Source organism: Bubalus kerabau, chromosome 13 (genome assembly GCF_029407905.1).
Source record: "Bubalus kerabau isolate K-KA32 ecotype Philippines breed swamp buffalo chromosome 13, PCC_UOA_SB_1v2, whole genome shotgun sequence".
Taxonomy (NCBI): Eukaryota; Metazoa; Chordata; class Mammalia; order Artiodactyla; family Bovidae; genus Bubalus; species Bubalus kerabau.
In genome coordinates, this window is record NC_073636.1 from 39,917,184 (window position 1) to 39,943,860 (window position 26,677).

Genomic DNA, 26,677 nt, shown 5'->3' on the forward strand with positions numbered 1-26,677 from the left:
TATTCTTCAAAAAAAAAAAAAAAATAACACATGTTAGAGTGAAAACTTCATTTTTCTTGAAGCCCTAAAGATACTTCTTGCTAAATCCAGGCCTCATTTCTTTGTCTCTGGGATGCAGGCTCCACTCTCAAAACCGTGTTCAGCCAAGTGGGGTGTGTCCCGAGCCTCACCAATGACGAGGACTTTGCCGTGCACGTGTGTCACAGGCACAGCCACTACCCTCAGCTGCACATCCGCAAAGCCAGGTAAGACTGGTGCCAGGCCCTCGTTACCTAAGCATTTACCCTGACACTTACCTCGCATGCGTGCGTGCTCAGTAGCTTCAGTCATGTCCAACTCTTTGCGACCTCATGGACTGTAGCCCGCCAGACTCCACTGTCCATGGGATTCTCCAGGCAAGAATACTGGAGTGGGTTGCCGTGCCCTCCTCCAGGGGATCTTCCTGACCCAATAATTGAACCCGCGTCTCTTATGTCTCCTGAATTGGCAGGTGAGTTCTTTACCACTGGTGCCAGCTGGGAAGCCCAACAGTTACCTTACAGAGAGTTTAAAAATCGCTAGTTCTTACTGTAAGTAATTACAGCTTGAATGAAATTGCTTTAGAATACCCCGGAACTTGCATTCATTTGGAGCCGATTATAGTTCCCCTTGATGACATAATAGGATTGCATGTTTGAGAGACATTGCATGCATGATTGAGAGTCATTTGGTGCCATGTGGTCAGCAAAGCTGTGCATTTATTTCTTAAAAGTTTCTAAAGACAGACCCCGTATTTGACTTTTTGTTTTGATGTGGAACTTTTTTTAAGTTTTTATTGAATTTGTTGCAATATTGCTTCTGCTTTATGTTTTGGTCTTTTGGCCCGGAGGCATGTGGGATCTTAGCTCCCTGACCAGGGATTAAACCTGCACCCCCTGCATTGGAAGGCCAAGTCCCATCCACAGGACTGCTAGGGAAATCCCATCATATTTGTGGGTTGTGTTTGTTTGTTGTGTTTTTTCATGTGCTTTGTTTGTTTCTGGTGTGGCCCAACTGTATATGGGATCTTAGTTCCCCAGAAATAAAGTGAAAGTGAAGTCGCTCAGTCATGTCCAACTCTTTGCGACCCCATGGACTGTACCTTCCAGGCTCTTCCATCCATGGGATTTTCCAGGCAAGATTACTGGAGTGGGTTGCCATTCCCTTCTCCAGGGGATCTTCCCAACCCAGGGATTGAACCTGGGTCTCCTGCATTGCAGGCAGACTCCTTACCGTCTGAGCCACAGAGGGGCTTCAAGGATCAAACCCTCACCGCCTGCATTGGAAGCATGAAGTCCTAACCACTTACCAGGAAAATTCCTGTTTTTTGGGGGGGTGGGGTGGGGTTTGGCCACACCATGTAGCTTGCGGGCTCTCAGTTCCCCAAGCAGGAATTGAGTCCATGCCCCTTGCAGTGGATGGATAGAGTCCTAACTACTATATTGCTAGAGAATTCCCATCATTGCTGTATTGGATAAGTACTTGGTTTCTTTAGAAAGTATAAAATCTCCATTTTTAAAAAGCAAGAGTCTCTTGGACTACAAGGAGATCAAACCAGTCAATCCTAAAGAAAATCAGCACTGAACATTCAGGGAGAGCCTACTATTTACCAGGCTTGTAGTATCATGAATTTGTAATAATGACATCAGGTAGAGGTAGATCTTGATCTTGGTATTACTCCTCTCCAGATGAGTTAACTTAAACAAGGAACCGGGCCTCTGCAGGCCTTGGTTTCATCTCTGTCAGTGGGTGTGAAGATATTGTATGCCACATGGCACTGTTGTAGTGATGGGATGAGCTGACAGAAATCAAGCACTCAGCACACTGCCCATCACATGTAGGTGCCCAAGGAAATTAAACATTATTACTAATATTGTTAGAGTTAAGTGGGGGAGACAGATCCACTTACAAGCTGTAATGCTTCATAGCTTGGAGGAGGGAAGGACAGAGAGGGATCAAGACAGCTTCATACCACCCCTAGGCTCTCCGAAATCTAAATGTCCACCAAACTGCAGTCCCTCTGTGCAATGGATACTACTCAGCAATGAAATGGAATAAACTACAGATATACACAGTAGTGGACTTCCCAGGTGGGTCAGTGGGTAAAGAATCTACCTGCAATGCAAGAGACACAGGTGATTGTAGGTTCGATCCCTTGGTTGGGAAGATCCTCTGGAGGAGGGCATGGCAACCCACTCCAGTATTCTTGCCTGGAGAATTCCATGGACAGAGGGGCCTGGTAGAGCACAGTTCTTGGGGTCACAAAGAGGCAGACAGGACTGAAGTGACCGAGCACATACACAAACACAATAGCATGGACCAGGCTCAGAAAGTTTATGCTGAGTGAAAGAATACAGACATGGAAACAAAGACTGTATGCTATTTGTATGATGTGCAAAATGGCAGAAGCCAGGTCAACAGATGCCTCTGGCAGAGGCAAGAGTATGGTGGAGGGACAGGATGGGGAGACCATGCTCTGTGGATTGATTAGGGTGCATGCGGCTGTCAGAAGTCATCAACTTTTAATACCTGTGCATTTTACACTATGTTATTATACCTCAGTGGGGGAAATGTAAATGAAAAAGAGGCTTCACAGAGAAGGTAGCTTCTGACTCTAGTCAGGGGAGATGAGTCAGAGTTCAGCCAGATGGACAGGATGGGCAAAGGCATGAAGGCAAGACAGCATCAGGCAGGTGGGCAGGTATGAGGAAGCACACAACCGAAGTGAGCAGACTTCAACTCGGAACCAGCAGGGAGCACTGAAGAAAGACGTGGTGTGGACTGTGTGTCAAAGAATAACTGGCTTTCCTGTGGTCAGTGGCTTGCAGGGGAGTAGCACAGGACAGTCTGGCCAAGAGTGATGCCGGCTAGAATTCAGGCAGTGACCAGTCAGAGGTCCAGGTCGCGCAATGGACCAAGGCAGCTGCATAGATGCAAAGAAATGATTGAGATGGAGGGTGCAGTTTGGTTGTCAGTTGTATAGAGAAGTTGAAGAATGAGAACGAGTTGATGGTGATGCGGGATTTTCAAGGTTAGTGGGGGCTGGTGTATTCTTGCCACCTCTTCTTAATATCTTCTGCTTCTGTTAGGTCCATACCATTTCTGTCCTTTATTGTCCCCATCTTTGCATGAAATATTCCCTTGATATCTCTAATTTTCTTGAAGAGACCTCTAGTCTTTCCCATTCTACTGTTTTCCTCTATTTCTTTGCATTGATCACCGAGGAAGGCTTTCTTAACTCTCCTTGATATTCTTTGGAACTCTGCATTCAGATGGGTATATCTTTCCTTTTCTCCTTTGCCTTTCACTTCTCTTCTTTTCACAGCTATTTGTAAGGCCTCCTCAGACAATCATTTGGCCTTTTTGCATTTCTTTTTCTTGGGGATGGTCTTGATCCCTGCCTACTATACAATGTCATGAACCTCTGTCCATAGTTCTTCAGGCACTCTATCAGATCGAATCCCTTGAATCTATTTGTCACTTCCACTGTATAATCATAAGGGATTTGATTTAGGTTATACCTGAATGGTCTAGTGGTTTTCCCTAATTTTGTCAATTTAAGTCGGAATTTGGCAATGAGGAATTCATGATCTGAGCCACAATCAGCTCCCAGTCTTGTTTTTGCTGACTGTATAGAGCTTCTCCATCTTTGCGTGCAAAGAATATAGTCAATCTGATTTAGGTATTGACCATCTAGTGATGTCCATGTGTAGAGTCTTCTCTTGTATTGTTGGAAGAGGGTGTTTGCTATGACCAGACAGAAATGGTATGGACCTAACAGAAGCAGAAGATATTAAGAAGAGGTGGCAAGAATACACAGAAGAACTATACAAAAAAGATCTTCACCACCCAGATAATCATGATGGTGTGATCACTCACCTAGAGCCAGACATCCTGGAATGCGAAGTTAAGCAGGCCCTAGGAAGCTTCACTAAAAACAAAGCTAGTGGAGGTGATGGAATTCCAGTTGAGCTATTCCAAATCCTGAAAGATGATGCTGTGAACATGCTGCACTCAATATGCCAGCAAATTTGGAAAACTCAGCAGTGGCCACAGGACTGGAAAAGGTCAGTTTTCATTCCAATCCCAAAGAAAGGCAATGCCAAAGAATGCTCAAACTACCGCACAATTGCACCCATCTCACATGCTAGTAAAGTAATGCTCAAAATTCTCCAAGCCAGGCTTCAGCAATATGTGAACCGTGAACTTCCTGATGTTCAAGCTGGTTTTAGAAAAGGCAGAGGAACCAGAAATCAAATTGCCAACATCCACTGGATCATGGAAAAAGGAAGAGAGTTCCAGAAAAACATCTATTTCTGCTTTATTGACTATGCCAAAGCCTTTGACTGTGTGGATCACAATAAACTGTGGAAAATTCTAAAAGAGATGGGAATACCCGACCACCTGACCTGCCTCTTGAGAAATTTGTACGCAGGTCAGGAAGCAACAGTTAGAACTGGACGTGGAACAACAGACTGGTTCCAGATAGGAAAAGGAGTACGTCAAGGCTGTATATTTTCACCCTGTTTATTTAACTTATATGCAGAGTACATCATGAGAAATGCTGGCCTGGAAGAAGCACAAGCTGGAATCAAGATTGCCGGGAGAAATATCTATAACCTCAGATATGCAGATGACACCACCCTTATGGCAGAAAGTGAAGAGGAACTAAAAAGTCTTTTGATGAAAGTGAAAGTGGAGAGTGAAAAAGTTGGCTTAAAGCTCAACATTCAGAAAACGAAGATCATGGCATCCGGTCCCATCACTTCATGGGAAATAGATGGGGAAACAGTGGAAACAGTGTCAGACTTTATTTCTGGGGGCTCCAAAATCACTGCAGATGGTGACTGCAGCCATGAAATTAAAAGACGCTTGCTCCTTGGAAGGGAAGTTATGACCAACCTAGATAGCATATTCAAAAGAAGAGACATTACTTTGCCAACAAAGGTTCGTCTAGTCAAGGCTATGGTTTTTCCTGTGCTCATGTATGGATGTGAGGGTTGGACTGTGAAGAAAGCTGAGCACATAAGAATTGATGCTTTTGAACTGTGGTGTTGGAGAAGACTCTTGAGAGTCCCTTGGACTGCAAGGAGATCCAACCAGTCCATTCTGAAGGAGATCAGCCCTGGGATTTCTTTGGAAGGAATGATGCTAAAGCTGAAACTCCAGTACTTTGGCCACCTCATGCTAAGAGTTGACTCATTGGAAAAGACTCTGATGCTGGGAGGGATTGGGGGCAGGAGGAGAAGGGGATGACAGAGGATGAGATGGCTGGATGGCATCACTGACTCGATGGACGTGAGTCTGAGTGAACTCTGGGAGTTGGTGATGGACAGGGAGGCCTGGCGTGCTGCGATTCATGGGGTCGCAAAGAGTCGGACATGACTAAGTGACTGATCTGATCTGATCTGGTCTGAAAATCACTGCAGATGGTGACTGCAGCCCTGAAATTAAAAGTTATGACCAACCTAGACAGCGTATTAAAAAGCAGAGACATTATTTGCCAACGAAGGTCCATCTAGTCAAAGTTTTGGTTTTTCCAGTAGTCATGTATGGATGTGAGAGTTGGACCATAAACAAAGCTGAGCACTGAAGAATTGATACTTTTGAACCGTGGTGTTGGAAAAGACTCTTGAGAGTCCCTTGGACAGCAAGGAGATCCAACCAGTCCATCCTAAAGGAAATCAGTCCTGAATATTCATTGAAAGGACTGATGTTGAAGCTGAAACTCCAATACTTTGGCCACCTGATGCGAAGAACCGACTCATTTGAGAAGACCCTGATGCTGGGAAAGATTGAAGGCAGGAGGATAAGGGGACGACAGAGGTTGAGATGGTTGGATGGCATCACCGATTCAATGGACGTTAGTTTGAGTATACTCTGGGAGTTGATGATGGACAGGGAGGCCTAGCGTGCTGCAGTCCATGGGGTTGCAAAGAGTCAGACTCGACTGAGCAACTGATCTGAACTAGGCAATGGTGGATTCATTAACCAAAGGTAAAAATAGTAGTGCTAGATGTAGAGGAGAGAGAGTGAGGAGATCATGAGAGCAAAAGAGATGGTCTAGTTTAGGGTGGTATTTTAAAGTAAAAAGCAGAGAATTAGAGCAGAATTTTGAATGATGAAACTCTTAACAATAATAAAGAAAATTGGAAGAGAGTCACAGAAGTCAAAGACTCTTAAAGTGGCAAATCAAATAATTTGTAGGGAGATCAAATAATTTGATTACAAAAAAGAGACCGTTGGATTTGGCAGTTTAAAAGACACAGATGAGATGAATAAAATTGATGAACTCCTAGCCAAACTTATCAAGAAAAAAGAAAAGGAGAGTAGCTGCTGCTGCTGCTGCTGCTAACTCGCTTCAGCCGTGTCCGACTCTGGGCGACCCCACAGACGGCAGCCCACCAGGCTCTGCTGTCCCTGGGATTCTCCAGGCAAGAACACTGGAGTGGGTTGCCATTTCCTTCTCCAATGCATGCAAATGAAAAGTGAAAGTGAAGTCGCTCAGTCGTGTCTGATTCTTTGCGACCCTATGGACTGCAGCCCACCAGGCTCCTCCGTCCAAGGGATTTTCCAGGCAAGAGTACTGGAGTGGGTTGCCATTGCCTTCTCCTAAAGGAAAGTAGACTTACTACCAGTATCAGGATTGAAAGAGGTTAGTACAGATCCTACAGACATTGAGGGGCTTCCCTGATAGCTCAGTTGGTAAAGAATCTGCCTGCAATGCAGAAGATCTGGATTTGATCCCTGGGTTGGGAAGATCCCCTGGAGAAGGGAGAGGCCACCCACACCAGTATTCTGGCCTAGAGAATTCCATGGACTGTACAGACCATGGGGTAGCAAAGAGTCAGACACAACTGAGTAACTTTCACTTTAAAACAGACACTGAAAAGATTCAATTCTATAAATTCAACAATTTAGATAAAATGCTTATCTGAATTGTTTAGATAAATCTAATCATCTAAAATGTTTCCTATTCCCTGAAAAACACAAACTACCTATACTCATTGTATAGATGGTAATAATTCAATAATTCTATATCCATTAAAGAAATGTCAGCTGAACCTTGGGTAAGAGCAAGGGTGGCTGTCCCTTGACAGCAGCCTCTCCCTCAGCCTACAGCCCCAACCCACCCCATCCTGGTTTGTCTTCTCTTTTCCTCCTGTTGTGGCTCTGAACACTGCCTCTTCCAGAACCTGGGCCTCAGCTTTCTCCCAGGCTCACCCCTTTGGCTCCTCTGTACCAGTCTTGGCCACTCAGTCCAGTGCTCTCCCTCTGACCACTTGGCAAATTGTTAATTATGTCATGAGAAAGTTCCATAAATTAATTTCTTAGGGTCTTGTAGTCTCATAGTTGCTGTACTTTAATCTTAATTTCATTTAAAAATTAATCATTTTTTTCCTGCCATTTGCTAACTGTTGTGGGGCATGGGCTCATTTAATAAAATGAATTATATTTTCCAATCATAAAAAGCTTAAAAATTACTCCTTGTTTCATTATTCTATGTGAGTATATAATTATACAGACACATGAAAGTGTTACGTGTGTATTCTCTCTATATATATATACACATGCATATATGTCTATAGTCATGATAGTATGTTTTGTTAATTGTATTTTCCACTTAATATAGAAGCTCATCCACCTTCCAGATCTATTTTATTGTTTTTCGTGGCTGTGTGGCATTTCATTGTATGAAACGCCACATCGTGTGGCTTTACTCAAGTTCATTCAAGTATTCCTGTTTATGGAAATGTGTCATCTTTTTTTCTATAGCATGTAATGCTATTTTTGTCTGTAGTATAGATAGTTAGAAGTGGAATTTCTGGGTAAGGTTGCACTAAATACTAAAAATTTAAAATAGATACTACCAAATTATTAGACTAAAATAATCATGTCAATTTGTATCCTAACCAACAGTCTCATTTTCTTGCATTCTTGCTAATGGCAGGTGTTTCACATATTAAATCTGTCTGCAGTACAACAGTAGTTTGTTATTTTAATTTGCATTAATCCAAATATTTGTGGGTTTCATTGTCATTTTACAGTTTCCATATTAAATGAAGAAAATAGTTGCATTTAAAATAATTTCTAGTTTAGACAGATGATTAAACATGTGCATTGAAAGCAGAGAGTTCTTTGGGGGAGGTTGGAGGGGAACGGTTACAGATGAATTAGCACATTTTTAAGTCTTTTCTTTTTTTACTCACTAGATGACCAGTTTGTTATAAAAGGGCATGACCTGGGTACAGCCAGATGGACGAAATGCACAAGGCAGGATGTGGAGAAGGGCTCAGGCCTTCCATGCCTCTTCCAGTCTCCCCAAACCTCCACACTCTGAATTCTCTTAAAATGTATACGAAAAGTATATGGAATTTGGGTTGTGCAAATTGTTATTTCCTTGGGGAATTTTAAAGCTTATGTTTTTTCGACGTAGATATTCATCAAGACGTTATTATAATGGAAAATTATAGATAAATCTAATGCTGACATTGACATGTACGGAAGCTGCCTATCTCAAAATCCCCTGTTTCTGGTGTGTGTTTGCGGGGGTGGGGAAGGAGTGGAGTAAGCGAGGGAGATTAAGAGGTAAAAACATCCAGTTACAAAATAAATGAATTATGGGGGAGAAAAATCACCTGTTTCTTCCATTGTGTAAAAAGTAAGTGGCATCTTGGCTAACTCAGTGATGCGACTCCTGCCACTTCGGGACGCAGGTGGCTGGAGAAGCCGGGTATAGGGTGTGCCCCGCCCAGCGCTGGCTCCTAGGAGCACACGGGAACTGGGGGTCAGGAGCTGGTCTCCCCAGTTCTCGTCTTCCCACCTCCTTCTTCCTTTCTTCCTTTTACTCTTGCAAACTTGAGTGTTACGAACGCCGACCTTCCCCTCGGCCTGAACTAAACCTCCCATTTCCCCTTTCCCTGAGGTCTTGCTTATTTAGCCTCCCTCCGAGAGTGAGCTGTCCAGAAAATCTGCCAAAAGCAGTTCACGAGAGGAACATGGTCCTGGTGGCCAAGAGATGACAGGGGGTTCTTTGTAGTGAGGGAGGGATGCTTATAAGAAGAGAATTTGGGGTGTAGCACTGAAATGTAGAGGCAGTTATGGTGAGGTGAGAATTAGTGTTTTTGTTTGCAGGTGGGGGCGGTGACACAGCTTAGGAGGTCCTCCCTCCACAGTGTCCCAATTCGAGTTTTGACACCTGCAGGCGTAGTTCTTCAGATATCTGGAAACAGCACTCATGTGGACAAGCTCCCTCCTTAATGATGCAGGAAAAAACCATTTTGGAGTCAGATGGGTGTGGCCATGCATCCACTTAGGCTGCCTCATTTCTCGTTTCCCCTACATTTATTTTCTGACATCTGTTTCATCTGTTGTTACTTGCACTGATAATTAATGGTGACGAACACAATCCTTAAGACAACAAACCAGTGAAGGGTTTGGGGATATGATTATACTTCTGCTGTTTACCTAGCAACATATTCAGAGCCAGCATACTGATGTGATCATCCCCAGTCCCATTTCTTTGACTCACCTGTATTGTGCTGTAGTGTCCCCCTCTACTTAGAAACTAATTATCACAGTTACTGTTCTGTATTTTGTATGAAATATGAAGGAAAGCACAGCTGCTTCTAGACACACCTTTATTACCTATCATGGACTTGATTCATCACTGCTGGTGGATTTGAGATGTTCTCAGATGTAGAAACTATTGAAATGGGCTTTCTGGGAAGAAACCTACCTTTTTCAAGTCCTCGTGGGGATGGGAGAGTACTTACCGAGGAAAGGATTATAATCGTGCCATCAATCAGGGTTGTAAAGTAACTTACACCCAAGACGGACAGGTCATGGTGGAGAGGTCTGACAGAATGTGGTCCACCGGAGAAGGGAATGGCAAACCACTTCAGTATTCTTGCCTTGAGAACCCCATGAACAGTATGAAAAGGCAAAGTGATAGGATACTGAAAGAGGAACTCCCCAGGTCGATAGGTGCCAAATATGCTACAGGAGATCACTGCTGGGAGGGATTGGGGGCAGGAGGAGAAGGGGACAATAGGGGATAAGATGGCTAGATGGCATCACCGACTCGATGCACATGAGTTTGGGTGAACTCTGGGAGTTGGTGATGGACAGGGAGGCCTGGCGTGCTGCAGTTCATGGGGTCGCAAAAAGTCGGACATGACTGAGTGACTGAATTGAACTGAACTGAAAGTAACTTAAAGTTTCCTTAATATAGTACTGTTTGTTTGTTTGTTTGTTTGTTTTTGCTAATAACAGAAATTAAGTTAGATCAGCATTATTGCTATTTAAAATAGATGAAAAAATTAGGACTTTTAAGATTGGTGTTTTTAAAATGCTAACTTTTCACCTTTTAAAGCAGTTATTTTTATTAAGCATTTGATAGTCTCATGATTTTTTAGGAATCCACTTAAGCTTGACTTCTAAGCAATTTCATGTAAATAAACATTCTGATGTTTGAGTGATAAATATACTAAAGCATTCAAAAAGAACATGTGGGGCAGTTTGGAATTTCCCCACTGGTCTTCTTGGGTCCTGATAAGTGACCCAGCAGATAGAATTTGATTCACAATCCAACTGGAGCAGAGATGTGCCAATGTAGATCAGATCGCAGTGGTGGAAGTTCAGGAGCCTCTAGTTGGCCCAAATGTGCTTTGAAGTCATCCCAAAGTCCTCCACAACTTGTTAAAATCATGACATTTTGCAATGAGCAGAGGCTAAAGGGTTCCAAAACCCATTTTAAAGTTTTGAATGGAACATACAGTTTAGAAATGATGGATTTGATTCTCCTAGAGAAGACCACTAGAGGTCACAAGAGATCTTGGAAAGAAAAAGGTGCTTTGTTTCACACGTCTGAATAAAAAGAAAAATCTGGGTGCCAAGTTGGCAGCTACTGTAGGTTCTCCAACTCCAAATTAAAACCAGTTGTGTTAGGGGTTGGCTTAAGCAAATACGAGGCATTCTTTAGCACGACCACTAAACTGGATTCTCTGAATTTTTCTGTCTTCACTGATTTCTTAAAGAATATTGTTTAGTCACTCAGTCTTGTCCAACTGTTTGTGACCCCATGGACTGTAGCCCTCCAGGCTCCTCTGTCCATGGGATTTCCCGGCAAGAATGGGATTTCCAGGCAAGAATACTGGAGTGGGATGCAATTTCCTCCTCCAGGGGATCAAAAGTGCATCTCCTGCATTGTCGGGTGGGTTCTTTCCCACTGAGCCACCAGGGACACCCCCTCCGCATACACACATATATGCACGTACTCTCAGGCTTGAAGAAATACAATATTTATGGCGTTTAAAGTGACATCAGTATCCCTTTTCCAATGGCACATTCTCAAGTCTCGCTAATCATGCAGATCCTCTCTGGTTGTGGCAGATGCCTTCAGGCGGCAGAGAGGAAGCCGTGCCAGTATCCCGAACACAAAGGTGGGCTGCAGCCATCGTTTACAGCCCGTGAGCATGAGCTTTCCATCTATGCATTCGCAGCGGTTTCTTTGCTGCCAAGGAAACAACGTGCACCTCCCTGTCCAGGGAAGCCTCCTGAGGGCTCTGTTCTACACTTGATGCTGCAGAAGAGGGGTCAGGATGCTGAGGGAGCCACCTGCCACCAAGGAACCATGCCAGCAGCTGGGCAAGTGCCCTGGGGTCTGGCATCACGCTGTTCCTTGAAAGCCCTCCTCGCTAACATGGAGGAGGTGGGGAGTGAGCCTGTTCTTCCTCCTCCCCACCTCCCAGGAAGCCAGCAAAAGCCCCCAGGTCCCTGTCCTCCTTCACCTTGTCTTCTCCAGGGCTTCCGGGACACTGGACCCCAAGCCAGGTGTCCTGAGAGGCTGTTGATTTTCTTCAGCTTTGGATTCCAGCCTGCTTTCATCTGGCATGGTTCTCAGAGTCTGATGGGCATTTAGGGGCCTGAGGGATCAAACCAGTTTCTATGGGAAGGGCCTTTTGTTTCCTCCAAACAGGTTAAAATAAAATAGTCTGTAACTAGTTCCATAGCATGGGGGTCGTCGTCCACTCCAAACCTCATAACGGCTGCAAGATCTAAAGGAAGGTTACTGCTTACTCAGCAGTGTCTTCCCCCTGTGTCAATACTTTGTGTTGATCAACTGTAACCTTCAGAGTCATCACCACCTAAACACTGGGGGTCATGGAGGTGCTGGCCACGTGGCCCTGCTGTGCCCAACGGCTCCAGGAGAAGTGGCTTTCCTCCTATCTGAGTGGCAAAGTGAAAGTGAAAGTTGCTCAGTTGTGTCTGACTCTTTGCAACCCCATGGACTGTAACCTCCCAGGCTCCTCTGTCCATGGAATTCTCCAGGCGAGAACGCTGGAGTAGGTTACCATTTCTTTCTCCAGAGGATCTTCTCAACACAGGGATCGAACTTGGGTCTCCTGCATTGCAGGCAGAGTCTTTACCTTCTGAGCAGGCAGTGCACAAATTTAAACACTTTCCTGAATGAGTTGTTTTCGGTAGCTGGGTGTCTTATTTCCAAGGGGCTAGTCTTTGTCACATGCCATTTGAGACTACGAGAGGCTGATGTCATACCTTATCATTAGCACCGGGGCTGATGCAAGAGCATGAACCATCGATTACCCCAAGGAACATGCTTGCAGAGCAGGTTCCTCTTTATACATTTTGGGGACGGGCTTAAGGGAGAGACTCTTCGGAGCTCCACAACTTGGATGTTTTTTTCTTCTTTTTCCCAGAAGAATAAGTACTGAGGTGTGATTATGGATCACTTTGTTCACAGGCTGCTGAGGGCTCATGATTAGGCATTCGGCCCTGGGTCTCTCTGAGCCTTTATTCTTGATTTTTATACCACGAACTAGTGTTTTTGTGTTCATCATACGTATAAAAACCCATGGTACACAGTTGATTTGGGAGTTCTCTGAGTGATAGCTGTCTCTGTTCTCTTAAAATGATTAGGATATTGAATTACTTTCACATAATTTAAAATAATTACCTCTTGAAGAAAAGCTATGACCAACCTAGACTGCATATTAAAAAGCAGAGACATTACTTTGCTGACAAAAGTCCATCTAGTCAAAGCTATGGTTTTTCCAGTAGTCATGTATGGATGTGAGAATTGGACTATAAAGAAAGCTGAGCACTGAAGAATTGATGCTTTTGAACTGTGGTGTTGGAGAAGACTCTTGAGAGTCCCTTGGACTTCAAGGAGATCCAACTAGTCCATCCTAAAGGAAATCAATCCTGAATATTCATTGGAAGGACTGATGCTGAAGCTGAAACTCCAATACTTTGGCCATCTTATGCGAAGAACTGACTCATTGGAAAAGACCCTGATGCTGGGAAAGATGGAAGGCAGGAGTAGAAGGGGACGACAGAGGATGAGATGGTTGGATGGCATCACTGACTTGATGGACATGAGTTTGAGCAACTCCAGGAGATGGTGATGGACAGGGAAGCCTGGCATGCTGCAGTCCATGGGGTCGCAAAGAGTCAGACACAACTGAGTGACTGAATTGGACTGAACTAATATTGGGACTTCCCTGGTGGTCCAGGCATTAAAGATTTTGCAGTTCCAATGCGGGAGGACCCGGGTTCAATCCCTGGTCAGGGAACTAGATCCCACATGCCGCAACTAAGAGTTCACATGCTGCAACTAAGACCCGGCACAGTCTAAATAATAAATCAATATTTTTTAAATTCTTAAAAAAATATTGGTGGGGGCTTTAATTTTTGGCAAGATATTTGAAAATGGATTTGTTGTCTATTCTCGCCTAGAATCTTTTTTTTTTTAAGTACTATCACTGAGGACTCTGTTTACAGAGAAAAGCCACCTCTGTTAGCAGCGCCCTTCTGCAGGCTGTGGTGTGGGGAAGGGAGGGGTGTCCTGAATGCAGTGGGGCCTTCTTGGCTCTCCCAGCAGAGGGCTTGGGCCCTCAGATGGAGGTTGCCGGCAGGGGTTTCAGAGTGTGTCAGATGGTAGGGGGTGGTGGTGGGTGGCATGTGAAGTCGTCCATAGCAGATGCTGCCGGGGGCTGCGAGAGAGTAACCTTGAGGGCTTCCCTGTGTCTGCACACTGTACCCACTGACTCTCCTCGTCTCTACCGTCTTGTAGGTGAGACCCCCAAGGCCACACAGTGAGGAGATCTGGGCAGTAGTCTCAGCAGGGGAGTCAGAGGCAGGCTGGAGAGCTGGGGCGGGTTCACTCCCCAGAGGGCCCCTGTCGGACCACATAGCCACTCCTGGCAAACAGGCCTAGCGATGGCACCCCTGGGGCAGTCAGTGCCTGTGGTGGGGGGAGTCCCTTCCACGTTGGCTGTCACTGTTGCCCCTGGGCTATGGGCTCCAGGGTGTGCAGACGTCAAAGGTCAGACAAAGCAGGACTCTGGTAAGGACAGATTTTAATCCTAAATAACCACTGGGAGGGAACTCCATTGGGAGTGCGGTCCAGGGTGGACCAAACTCAGCTTTCATTTGTACAGAGGTGACTGGGCCTTCTGAAGTGAAAATACTACATGAAGGAAGGGAGGAAAGGAGGGAAGGAAAGGAGGGAGAAAAAATCTGGAATTTATGTGATTAGTTTATGCTGGAGGAATTTAAAGCATTGGATCCAAGAGTTATTCTTTCGATTATATATTGTGATTTACAGAACGGGCAGACAGTCTGCTTGTATCAACAATGAAGAATAAAAGGAAGAATCAAGTAACATTATCAAAATCTCACAAGAAAACTGAAATCTGCATCATATTTTAAAAATTCAAACTGTAATAATTTGAATTCTGAGGGTATTGTAGAGATACTTCATAGAGATACAGATCAAGAAAAATTATATTTTAAAATTGCATTATAGCTAATAGTTGGAGTAAAATAAAGCAACTTAATGTTATGATGATTGTTTCTCATAGCAATGTTTTTATTCTAAAAAGATTTTTTTATAATGACAAATTATGCAGTATCTAAGAGAAGAAGAAAACTGCATAGAAGACCCAAAGGAAAAAAGACTGAAACTTAAATTCAGGCAGTGATCTTATTCTTTAAGTTCTTATTTAGAATCAATATATTGGTATTTTCTTGTAATGCTGCTGCTGCTGCTGCTGCTGCATCGCTTCAGTCATGTCTGACTCTGTGCGACCCCATAGACGGCAGCCCACCAGGCTTCCCCTCCCTGGGATTCTCCAGGCAAGAACACTGGAGTGGGTTGCCATTTCCTTCTCCAATGCATGAAAGTGAAAAGTGAAAGTGAAGTCACTCAGTCGTGTCCGACTCTAGCGACCCCATGAACTGTAGCCTACCAGGCTCCTCTGTCCATGGGAATAGCAATTATGACTGAGAAAATTATTATCTGGTGTTGTCAGCAAGTGAACTATTCTGCTGTATTAGATATTTGACTAAAACAAAGCAATTATATGCTATGAACTTCAAGGTAGTAGAAATAATACGTTACATACAATAATAGATATATATTAGCTACAATGTAATTTAAAATCTGTTGAAACATAAAATACTGTGTAGTATGCTTGTGATCATATCTAATGAACATCAATTAACCTATAGAAGCAAATAGAAGTCATTCCAGGTAGAAGGATATATGCTCATTAATATCAATCGGTAGTTGGATGAAATAAAATGGGCTTTATCGAAAATTTTTAAAAAAGAGAAAAAGACAGAGTGAAAATGAGAGAGCCTTTATGAGACTCGTCTGAGTGTAGAAGCCAGGCTCCTGCCCTCCTGCAGATGTTGGGAGACGGGGTAACCACAGGTGTGGGCTGAAACAAGCTGGAAATTCTCCTGGCAACCTGAGCTTGCTCAGGCAGGCACCTTAAGGCAGTCTCACATCATCCTAGGGATGTGGCCTTGAGCTGTCCTTAGTAACTGCTAGTATTTGTTCAGATATTCAGGCCAGGGCTCAGAATTAGTCAAGAAGAGACTTCAAGTGTCCCGGGTCAGAGTCTGGTCAAGGGGAGAGTCTTTGCCATTCATTAGATGGAGCTGCTAGTAACATCAAAAAGAACATACTAGAAGTTAGAGTGGGATGTCTTCCCAACCCAGGGATCAACCTGCATCTTTATGTCTCTTGCATTGGCAGGTGGATTCTTTACCACTAGTGTCGCCTGAGAAGCCCCATGCGATGGCAGAGTAATGAAAGAAGAGGTAGCCAAATCAGTTATATGAGAAAAGCAATACAAATATGGAACATTTTTAAAAGAAAAGGACCAGGAAAGTGTATAAGAACACCCTAGACAGAAAACTAGAATAGCGTTAATCTCTCTCTCTCTCTCTCTATATATATATATATATAATATATAAAATAGCATAATCAAGAATCTGCTACAAAGAAGAAAGAAACATGTAATATGGCAGCAAAATGAAAGCCAAGGGCCAGCACCACTGTGCTGCCATAAACTTGGTTCTTGGGTCTCCCATCCCTGCCCACACTGCGGGTCAAGGTCATGGTAGGCAGTCCTGGGAAGGAGGCTTGAGGTAGTCATGCCCAGGGTAGGGAGCAGAGCTTTGTTACCTGCAAACCAGCATCTCCTCCTCCATGGAAGTAGGCATCTCAGGAGTAAAGGGCACCATGGGCCCCTTGAAGGAAATAGTCTTTATCATAGTCATTCCCAGAACCTTTACATCTTACCTGTGATAATCCATGAGGGGCCCTATAGCAGAAAAGTGTTTTTAGATTATGGTTTTCTTCTAAGGGGAGGAAGGGGGTGCTGGGAGCAGTGTTGTAGAAACGGTACTCCTTGAAACACACATGGGAGGTGCTGTGCCCATCTTCCTGTGCTTTGGCTCACGAGTGATGCTGCGCCTGCAGTCTGCACCCAGCCAGTGAGCGTGTCCCTTCTGCCTGGTACAGCCCACCTCCAGGTCTCGACATAGCTTCCTCCCCATCTCTCCATTCGGGTCTCACTCAGGTGTCCCATCCCTGACCCCTTGGCCCCCTCACTCTCCATCCCAAAGCAATTGGTCGCACTTTGAAATGTTCCAGGAGACTTGTTTGTTACATTCTTGTCTATTCCCCCCATTACGATGTAAGTCCATTTCTTGGGTGTGTTGCTCTATCCCTGGCATTTAAGACAGGGTCAAAGGAGCAGATGGAGGAACCAACACTGATTTAGGCCTTTCCTTTGACAGGGTGGAAGATCACGACGACCTCATGCCAATATTCCTGCACCATGACACCATCCTGAAGGAGACGTATGGCGAGTACTTCCTGGCTGAGCTCATCGAGGCCCAAGACGAGGAGAATCACGCTGTCGTGTGTGAGGTGCATGATAACTCACCTGGGGCCCACCCGGGAGAGGGGTGAGAGGAGGGCAGCCCTGGTCCTGGTTTGAGGAACATCCTTGGAGTCATGACGTCACCTGCTTCCCCAGGGTTCCTGCTCTAGGTTTTTCAGGTTTTACGAGGCCCTCCCAGATGCTCAGTCTTAACAGGTTCAAGCCTGAACTAGACACAGCTGACTCCAAGTTCCTGGAAAACAACTTGGGCAAACATCTTAATCATTTGGGCTATGTGCCTCTTGGTGGATGTGCAAGTCATTTGTATAGATAGCAATAGTTAAGGCGAGCTTAATCAGTGATGCCACACCCCGGGTGTGATGGATTTAACGGATTATTACCCTCAGTTTCAGAACGTGAATTCTATCTCAGAAAAAACTCCTGATGCCAGGTTGCAGTCAGAACAATGAAATCAATCTTTTGGGGGTAGAGCACGTCAGTATCTTGAAAACGCTCCCCGTATACTTCCCATATGCAGTCCAGGTGGTGAAACATTGATCTATATGATGGAAGAAGACACATCGGAAGAAGGCCAGGATGGGGACTTTCCCTGGTGGTCCAGTGGTTAAGGCTTCACCTTCCAGTACAGGAGATGCAGATTCAATCCCTAGTTGGGGACTTAAGATCCCATATGTCTTGTGGCCAAAAAACCAAAACATAAAACAAGCAGTATTGTAACAAATTCAATAAAGACTAAAAATGGTCCACATCCAAAAAAAAAAAAAAAGACTTAGCATCTTAAAAAAAACAATAAGATGAGTTTAGATGTTCATGCAGATGGTGACTGCAGCCATGAAATTAAAAGACGCTTACTCCTTGGAAGGAAAGTTATGTCCAACCTAGATAGCATATTCAAAAGCAGAGAATTACTTTGCCAACAAAGGTCCGTCTAGTCAAGGCTATGGTTTTTCCTGTGGTCATGTATGGATGTGAGAGTTGGACTGTGAAGAAGGCTGAGCACCGAAGAATTGATGCTTTTGAACTCTGGTGTTGGAGAAGACTCCTGAGAGTCCCTTGGACTGCAAGAGATTCAACCAGTCCATTCTGAAGGAGATCAGCCCTGGGATTTCTTTGGAGGGAATGATGATGCTGAAGCTGAAACTCCAGTACTTTGGCCACCTCATGGGAAGATTTGACTCATTGAAAAAGACTCTGATGCTGGGAGGGATTGGGGGCAGGAGGAGAAGGGGACGACAGAGGATGAGATGGCTGGATGGCATCACTGACTCGATGGACGTGAGTCTGAGTGAACTCCGGGAGATGGTGATGGACAGGGAGGCCTGGCGTGCTTCGATTCATGGGGTAGCAAAGAGTCGGACACGACTGAGCGACTGAACTGAACTGAGAGGTTTAGTTTCAGGTGAGAACCAGCCTTAAAAATTAGATTCAGGCTCTACTACAAAGCCACAGTTATCAAGACAGTATGGTACTGGCACAAAGACAGAAATATAGATCAATGGAACAAAATAGAAATCCCAGAGATAAATCCACGCACATATGGACACCTTATCTTGGACAAAGGAGGCAAGAATATACAATGGATTAAAGACAATCTCTTTAACAAGTGGTGCTGGGAAATCTGGTCAACCACTTGTAAAAGAATGAAACTAGAACACTTTCTAACACCATACACAAAAATAAACTCAAAATGGATTAAAGATCTAAACGTAAGACCAGAAACTATAAAACTCCTAGAGGAGAACATAGGCAAAACACTCTCTGACATACATCACAGCAGGATCCTCTATGACCCACCTCCCAGTATATTGGAAATAAAAGCAAAAATAAACAAATGGGACCTAATTAACCTTAAAAGCTTCTGCACATCAAAGGAAACTATAAGCAAGGTGAAAAGACAGCCTTCAGAATGGGAGAAGATAATAGCAAATGAAGCAACTGACAAACAACTAATCTCGAGAATATACAAGCAACTCCTACAGCTCAACTCCAGAAAAATAAATGACCCAGTCAAAAAATGGGCCAAAGAACTAAATAGACATTTCTCCAAAGAAGACATACAGATGGCTAACAAACACATGAAAAGATGCTCAACATCACTCATTATCAGAGAAATGCAAATCAAAACCACTATGAGGTACCATTTCATGCCAGTCAGAATGGCTGCGATCCAAAAGTCTACAAGTAATAAATGCTGGAGAGGGTGTGGAGAAAAGGGAACCCTCTTACACTGTTGGTGGGAATGCAAACTAGTACAGCCACTATGGAGAACAGTGTGGAGATGCCTTAAAAAACTGGAAATAGAGCTGCCTTATGATCCAGCAATCCCACTGCTGGGCATACACACTGAGGAAACCAGAAGGGAAAGAGACACATGTACCCCAATGTTCATCGCAGCACTGTTTATAATAGCCAGGACATGGAAGCAACCTAGATGTCCATCAGCAGACGAATGGATAAGAAAGCTGTGGGTACATATACACAATGGAGTATTACTCAGCCATTAAAAAGAATACATTTGAATCAGTTCTAATGATGTGGATGAAACTGGAGCCTATTATACAGAGTGAAGTAAGCCAGAAAGAAAAACACCAATACAGTATACTAACGCATATATATGGAATTTAGAAAGATGGTAACAATAACCCTGTGCACGAGACAGCAAAAGAGACACTGATGTATAGAACAGTCTTATGGACTCTGTGGGAGAGGGAGAGGGTGGGAAGATTTGGGAGAATGGCATTGAAACATGTAAAATATCATGTATGAAATGAGTTGCCAGTCCAGGTTCGATGCACAATACTGGATGCTTGGGGCTGGTGCACTGGGACGACCCAGAGGGATGGAATGGGGAGGGAGGAGGGAGGAGGGTTCAGGATGGGGAACACATGTGTACCTGTGGCGGATTCATTTTGATATTTGGCAAAACTAGTACAATTATGTAAAGTTTAAAAATAAAATAAAATTAAAAAAAAACTAGATTCAGATGTACTAGTCCATGATAGTTGTTTCTTCTGCATTGAAAGACTTTTTTTTTTCGTATTTAGGTTTATGTGTTGTCTTTTAAGGACGTTTGTTCAAATATTGTCATTTGACCTTTGGCTAGCGGCAGAAGGAAGGGTCAGGAAGCATTTGGGCCCAGCAGCACCATTTTGAAAAACCACATCTTACACAATGAGTCAAAAACTGTGTGTGTTTGTATGTGCTGAGTCGCGTCCGACTCTGCAGCCACATGGACTGTAGCCCTCCAGGTTCCTCTGGCCATGGAATTTTCCAGGCAAGAATAAGAGAGTGGGTTGCCATTTCCTACTCCAGGGGATCTTCCCAGCCCTGGGATCGAACCCCCATCTCTTGAGTCTCCTGAGAAGACTCAAGACATTTACCACCTGAGAAGCCCTGATAGTTACAATGATTCATACAGACCCAAATAAGCTTTTAATGCTCCCACTGTACCCATCCAGTTAAGTCAGTTCTTTGTTTTTTAGAGAAGGCATTTATTTATGTATTTATTTTTCCAGCTTTTTGAGATGTAATTGACATATGACATTGTGTAAGATTAAGGTATACAGTGTGTTAGTCTGATGTACTTATCTTGCAAAATGATCACCACCTTAGCGTGAGCCAGCACCTCCATTATGTTACAAAATTATTAATACCATTTTCTTTTGTGGTGAAAACATTTAAGATCTACCTCTTAACCACTCCTAGGTATATAATACAGTGTTATTAGCTGTAATCATCATGCTGTACAGTAGATGCCCAGAACTTATTCATCTTATACCTGGAAATTTGTATCCCTTGTTTAACAACTCCTGATTCAGTCTAGGTAGCTTATCTGTTTCTGGGAATTTGTCTGTTTCTTTTAGGTTATCCAATTTGTTGGTGTATAATTAATCATAGTAATCTCTTGTCCTTTGTATCCATGAAATCAGTTTTAATACCTACTCTTCCATTTCAGATTTTGAGTGTTCTCTCTTTTTCTTAGTCTAGCTAACAGGTTGTCAATTTTGTTTATTGTTTAAAAATACAGCTCTAAGTTTTGCAGATCTTTTTGATTACTTTTCTGGTCTCTATTTCATTTATTTCTGCTCTGCTCTTTGTTAATTTCTTCCTTCTGCTAATTTTGGGCTTCTTAATTTGTTCTTTTTCTAAAGGTTGTAAAGTTAGGTTGTTTATTTGAAATCTTCCTTTTTTTTTTGTTAATGTAGGCATTTACTACTATAAACTTACCTCTTAGAACTGCTTTTTTCAGTATCCTGTAAATTTTGGTTTATTGTATTTCCACTTTTGTTTGTTTCAAGGTTTTTTTAAATTTCCCTTTTGATTTCTTCTTTGACCTCTTAGTTGTTCAGGAGTATATTAAATTTTCATATACTTGTGAATTTTCAGCTTTCCTCCTGTTATTAATTTCTAGGGTAATACCATTGTAGTTGGGAAAGATACTAGGTGTGATTTAAATCTTTTTAATGAAGACTCTTGAGAGTCCCTTGGACCGCAAGGAGATCCAACCAGTCCGTTCTAAACGAGATCAGTCCTGGGTGTTCTTTGGAAGGAATGATGCTGAAGCTGAAACTCCAGTACTTTGGCCACCTCATGCGAAGAGTTGACTCATTGGAAAAGACTCTGATGGTGGGAGGGATTGGGGGCAAGAGGAGAAGGGGATGACAGAGGATGAGGTGGCTGGATGGCATCAAGGACTCGATGGATGTGAGTTTGAGTGAACTCTGGGAGTTGGTGATAGACAGGGAGGCCTGGCGTGCTGCAGTTCATGGGATCGCAAAGAGTCGGACATGACTGAGCGACTGAACTGAACTGACTGAATGTGCTAAGACTCATTTTGTGATCTATCATATTCTGTATCATGGACAATGTTCCATGTGTTCTTGAGAACAATGTGTATTCTACTGCTGTTGGATGGGATGTTCTGTACACATTTGTTAGGTCAGTTTTATCTAACGTGTGCATCGAGTCTAACGTTTCCTGGTTGATTTCCTCTCTGGATGTCTATCCATTGTCGAAAGTTAGCTATTGAAATCCCCTGCAAGTATTGTATTGTTGTCTATCTCTCCCTTCAGATCTGTTAGTATTTGCTTATCATAGTTAGGTGCTCTGATGTTGAGGATATATATTAATATATTTGTGACTGTTATATCTTCTTTTTTTATATTTTTATTTTATTTTTTAAATATAAATTTATTTAATTTAATTGGAGGCTAATTACTTTACAATATTGTATTGGTTTTGCCATACATCAACATGAATCCGCCACAGGTATACACGTGTTCCCCATCCTGAACCCCCCTCCCACCTCCCTCCCCGTACCATCCCTCTGGGTCATCCCAGTGCACCAGCCCCAAGTGTCCTGTATCCTGCATCAAACCTGGACTGGCGATTCATTTCATATATGATATTATATATGTTTCAATGCCATTCTCCCGAATCATCCCACCCTCTCCCTCTCCCACAGAGTCCAAAAGACTGTTCTATACATCCGTGTCTCTTTGGCTGTCTTGCATACAGGGTTATTGTTACCATCTTTCTAAATTCCATATATATGCATTAGTATACTATATTGGTGTTTTTCTTTCTGGCTTACTTCACTCTGTATAAGGCTCTAGTTTCATCCACCTCATTAGAACTGATTCAGATGTATTCTTTGTAATGGCTGAGTAATACTCCATTGTGTATATGCACCACACCTTTCTTATCCATTTGTCTGCTGATGGACATCTAGGTTGCTTCCATGTCCTGGCTATTATAAACAGTGCTGCGATGAACATTGGGGTACATGTGTCTCTTTCCCTTCTGGTTTCCTCAGTGTGTATGCCCAGCAGTGGGATTGCTGGGTCATAAGGCAGTTCTATTTCCAGTTTTTTAAAGGAATCTCCACACTGTTCTCCATAGTGGCTGTACTAGTTTGCATTCCCACCAACAGTGTAAGAGGGTTCCCTTTCTCCACACCCTCTCCAGCATTTATCGCTTGTAGACTTTTGGATCGCAGCCATTCTGACTGGCATGAAATGGTACCTCATAGTGGTTTTGATTTGCATTTCTCTGATAATGAGTGATGATGAGCATCTTTTCATGTGTTCGTTAGCCATCTGTATGTCTTCTTTGGAGAAATGTCTGTTTAGTTCTTTGGCCCATTTTTTGATTGGGTCGTTTATTTTCTTTTTTAAAAAAATGATTTATTCATTTATTTTTGGCTGTGCTGGGTCTTCATTGCTTTGCGTGGGCTTTCTTTACGGCAGTGAGCGGGGGCTACTCCTTCTCGCAGTGCACGAGCTTCTCACTGCGGTGCCTTCACTTGGTGTGGAGCAAAGGAGCTAGGCGCACAGGCTTCAGTGGTTGCAGCACTTGGACTCAGTGGTTGTAGCACATGGGCTTGGTTGCTCTGTGGCACGTGGGATCTTCCCGCACCAGGCAATGAACCTATGTCCTGTGTATTGGCAGGCGGAATCTTACCCACTGCACCACCCTTGAAGTCCTATTATATCTTCTTGATGAATTGACCCCTTTATCATTATTTAATAACCTTCCTTGTCTCTTTTTTGGGGGCCTACAGTCTGTTTTGTCTGGTATAAGCATAGCTACCCATGCTCTCTTTTGGGTTTCACCGTCATGGAATATATTCTTCTATCTCTTCACTTGAAAATGATGTGTATCCTTAAAGGAAGTGAATTTCTTGTAGGCAGCAAATTGATAGGTCTTGTTTTTTTATCCATCTAGCCACTCTGTGTCTTTTGTTTGGAGAATACAATTCATTTACACTTAGAGTAATTACAGGTAAGGACTTACAAATGCCATCTTACTGTTTTCTGGCTGTTTTGTAGTACCCTTGTTCCTTTCTTCCTGCCTTCCTTTATGAGTTGATGATTTTCTGCCGTGAAATGGTTTGATTCCTTTTTCTTTATCTTTTGTGAATCTACTGTAGATCTTTATTGCATGGTTACCATGAAACTTACATAAAACAGCTTACAGACATAACAGTCTATTTTACACTAAAGACTTAATTCAATTGCACACAAAAGGTTTACTCTTTTACTTCCCTGTGTTTTTAATATCACAATTTACCCCTTTTTATATCCCATATTTACTAACAAATTATTGTACCTATAGTTATTTAAATATTAAATTGTCATCCTTTAATCTTTACACTAGAGTTAAGTGGTTAATGCTTTGCCATATTAAAGTTTTATAGTATCCTGAACTTGACTGTATACTTGGTTTTACTATTGTGTTGTATATTTTTATATATTTTTGTGTTATTAATTAGCATCCTTTCATTTCATCTTGAAGAACTCCTTTCAGCATTTCTTGTAGGGCAGGTCTAGTGGTGAAGAATTTTCTTAGCTTTTTTTTGTCTAGGAAAGTCTTTCATTTTTGAAGGACAGCTTTGCTGAGTGAAGTATTCTTTATTGGCAGTTTTTATCTTTCAGCACTTTGAGTATATTATCCTGCTAATTCCTGGCCTGGAGGGTTTCTGCTGAGAAATCTGCTGACAGTCTTATTGGGGGGGTTCCCTTGGAAGTCACAAGATTTTTTTCTTCTGCTGCTTTTAAGATTCTCCTCTTACCTTTGATTTTTGAGTTTTATTATAATGTGTCTTGGGAAGGATCTTTTAAGTTGATTTTGTTTGGTGACCTATGGGTTTCATGAACTTGGGTATCTATATCTCTCCCCAGCTTTGGGATGTTCTTGGCCATTATTTCTTTAAATAAGCTCTCTGCCCCCTTTTCCCTCTCTGCTTGTCTTGGAACTCTGGTGATTCACAAATTGGTCCTTAGGATGGTATCTTATAGATCACACAGACTTTCTTCAACTCATTTCATTCTTTTTACTTTGTTCTCCTTTGACTTGATATTTTCAAAGTTCCTGTCTTCAGTCTCACTATTCTTTTTTCTGATTGATGAGGTCCACTGTTAGATGCTTTGTGTTGTATTTTCATGTCGTTCATTGATTCTTTGGCTCCAGAATTTATGGTTGATTCTTATGGATTCTCTTTTGCTAAACTTATTTTATTTGTGTATTGTTTTCCTGATTTTGTTGAACTGTCTGTGTTTTCTTGTAGCTCACTGTCTCCTGAAAACAGCTCTTTTGAATTATTTGTCTAGAGCATTGGAGAGTTAACCATTTGTTCTTGTCTTTGGGTTCAGTTATCAGAAGACTATTGTGACCTTTTGGTGGTGTCATATTTCCTTGATATTTCATGGTCCTGGAGTTTTGCATTGCTGACTTCACGTTTGAATAGCAATCATTTCCTCTGGTCTTTGGGTGAGAAATACCTTCTCTCAGCCCTGCTAGAGATTCTTAGGTGTCCTTTTATGGGTACACCTCCTCTGTGCCTCTTGCTCTCTCTTTTGGCAGAATTTTTAAGTTGTTTATTTCCTATGGGCCCTCCAAAGCACCAGGTTGAGTGGTGTTTTTTTTTTTTTTAATTTTATTTTATTTTTAAACTTAACATAACTGTATTAGATTTGCCAAATATCAAAATGAATCTGCCACAGGTACACATGTGTTCCCCATCCTGAACCCTCCTCCCTCCTCCCTCCCCATTCCATCCCTCTGGGTCGTCCCAGTGCACCAGCCCCAAGCATCCAGTATCGTGCATCGAACCTGGACTGGCAACTCGTTTCATACATGATATTTTACATGTTTCAATGCCATTCTCCCAAATCTTCCCACCCTCTCCCTCTCCCACAGAGTCCATAAGACTGTTCTATACATCAGTGTCTCTTTTGCTGTCTCATACACAGGGTTATTGTTACCATCTTTCTAAATTCCATATATATGCGTTAGTATACTGTATTGGTGTTTTTCTTTCTGGCTTACTTCACTCTGTATAATAGGCTCCAGTTTCATCCACATCATTAGAACTGATTCAAATGTATTCTTTTTAATGGCTGAGTAATACTCCATTGTGTATATGTACCCACAGCTTTCTTATCCATTCGTCTGCTGATGGACATCTAGGTTGCTTCCATGTCCTGGCTATTATAAACAGTGCTGCGATGAACATTGGGGTACATGTGTCTCTTTCCCTTCTGGTTTCCTCAGTGTGTATGCCCAGCAGTGGGATTGCTGGATCATAAGGCAGCTCTATTTCCAGTTTTTTAAGGCATCTCCACACTGTTCTCCATAGTGGCTGTACTAGTTTGCATTCCCACCAACAGTGTAAGAGGGTTCCCTTTTCTCCACACCCTCTCCAGCATTTATTACTTGTAGACTTTTGGATCGCAGCCATTCTGACTGGTGTGAAATGGTACCTCATAGTGGTTTTGATTTGCATTTCTCTGATAATGAGTGATGTTGAGCATCTTTTCATGTGTTTGTTAGCCATCTGTATGTCTTCTTTGGAGAAATGTCTATTTAGTTCTTTGGCCCATTTTTTGACTGGGTCATTTATTTTTCTGGAGTTGAGCTGTAGGAGTTGCTTG

General features: G+C 42.8%; 1 protein-coding gene across 1 annotated transcript in view; it reads left to right on the forward strand.

Annotated features, from left to right (window-relative positions):
- The window catches only part of CFAP61 (cilia and flagella associated protein 61), a 251,944-nt gene that overhangs the window by 18,003 nt on the left and 207,264 nt on the right, over positions 1 to 26,677 (forward strand). Inside the window, exons 6-7 of the mRNA XM_055543290.1 lie at positions 119 to 245; positions 17,137 to 17,269. Of these exons, the coding sequence (XP_055399265.1) occupies positions 119 to 245; positions 17,137 to 17,269 (260 nt within the window). The remainder of the gene's footprint in view (positions 1 to 118; positions 246 to 17,136; positions 17,270 to 26,677) is intronic.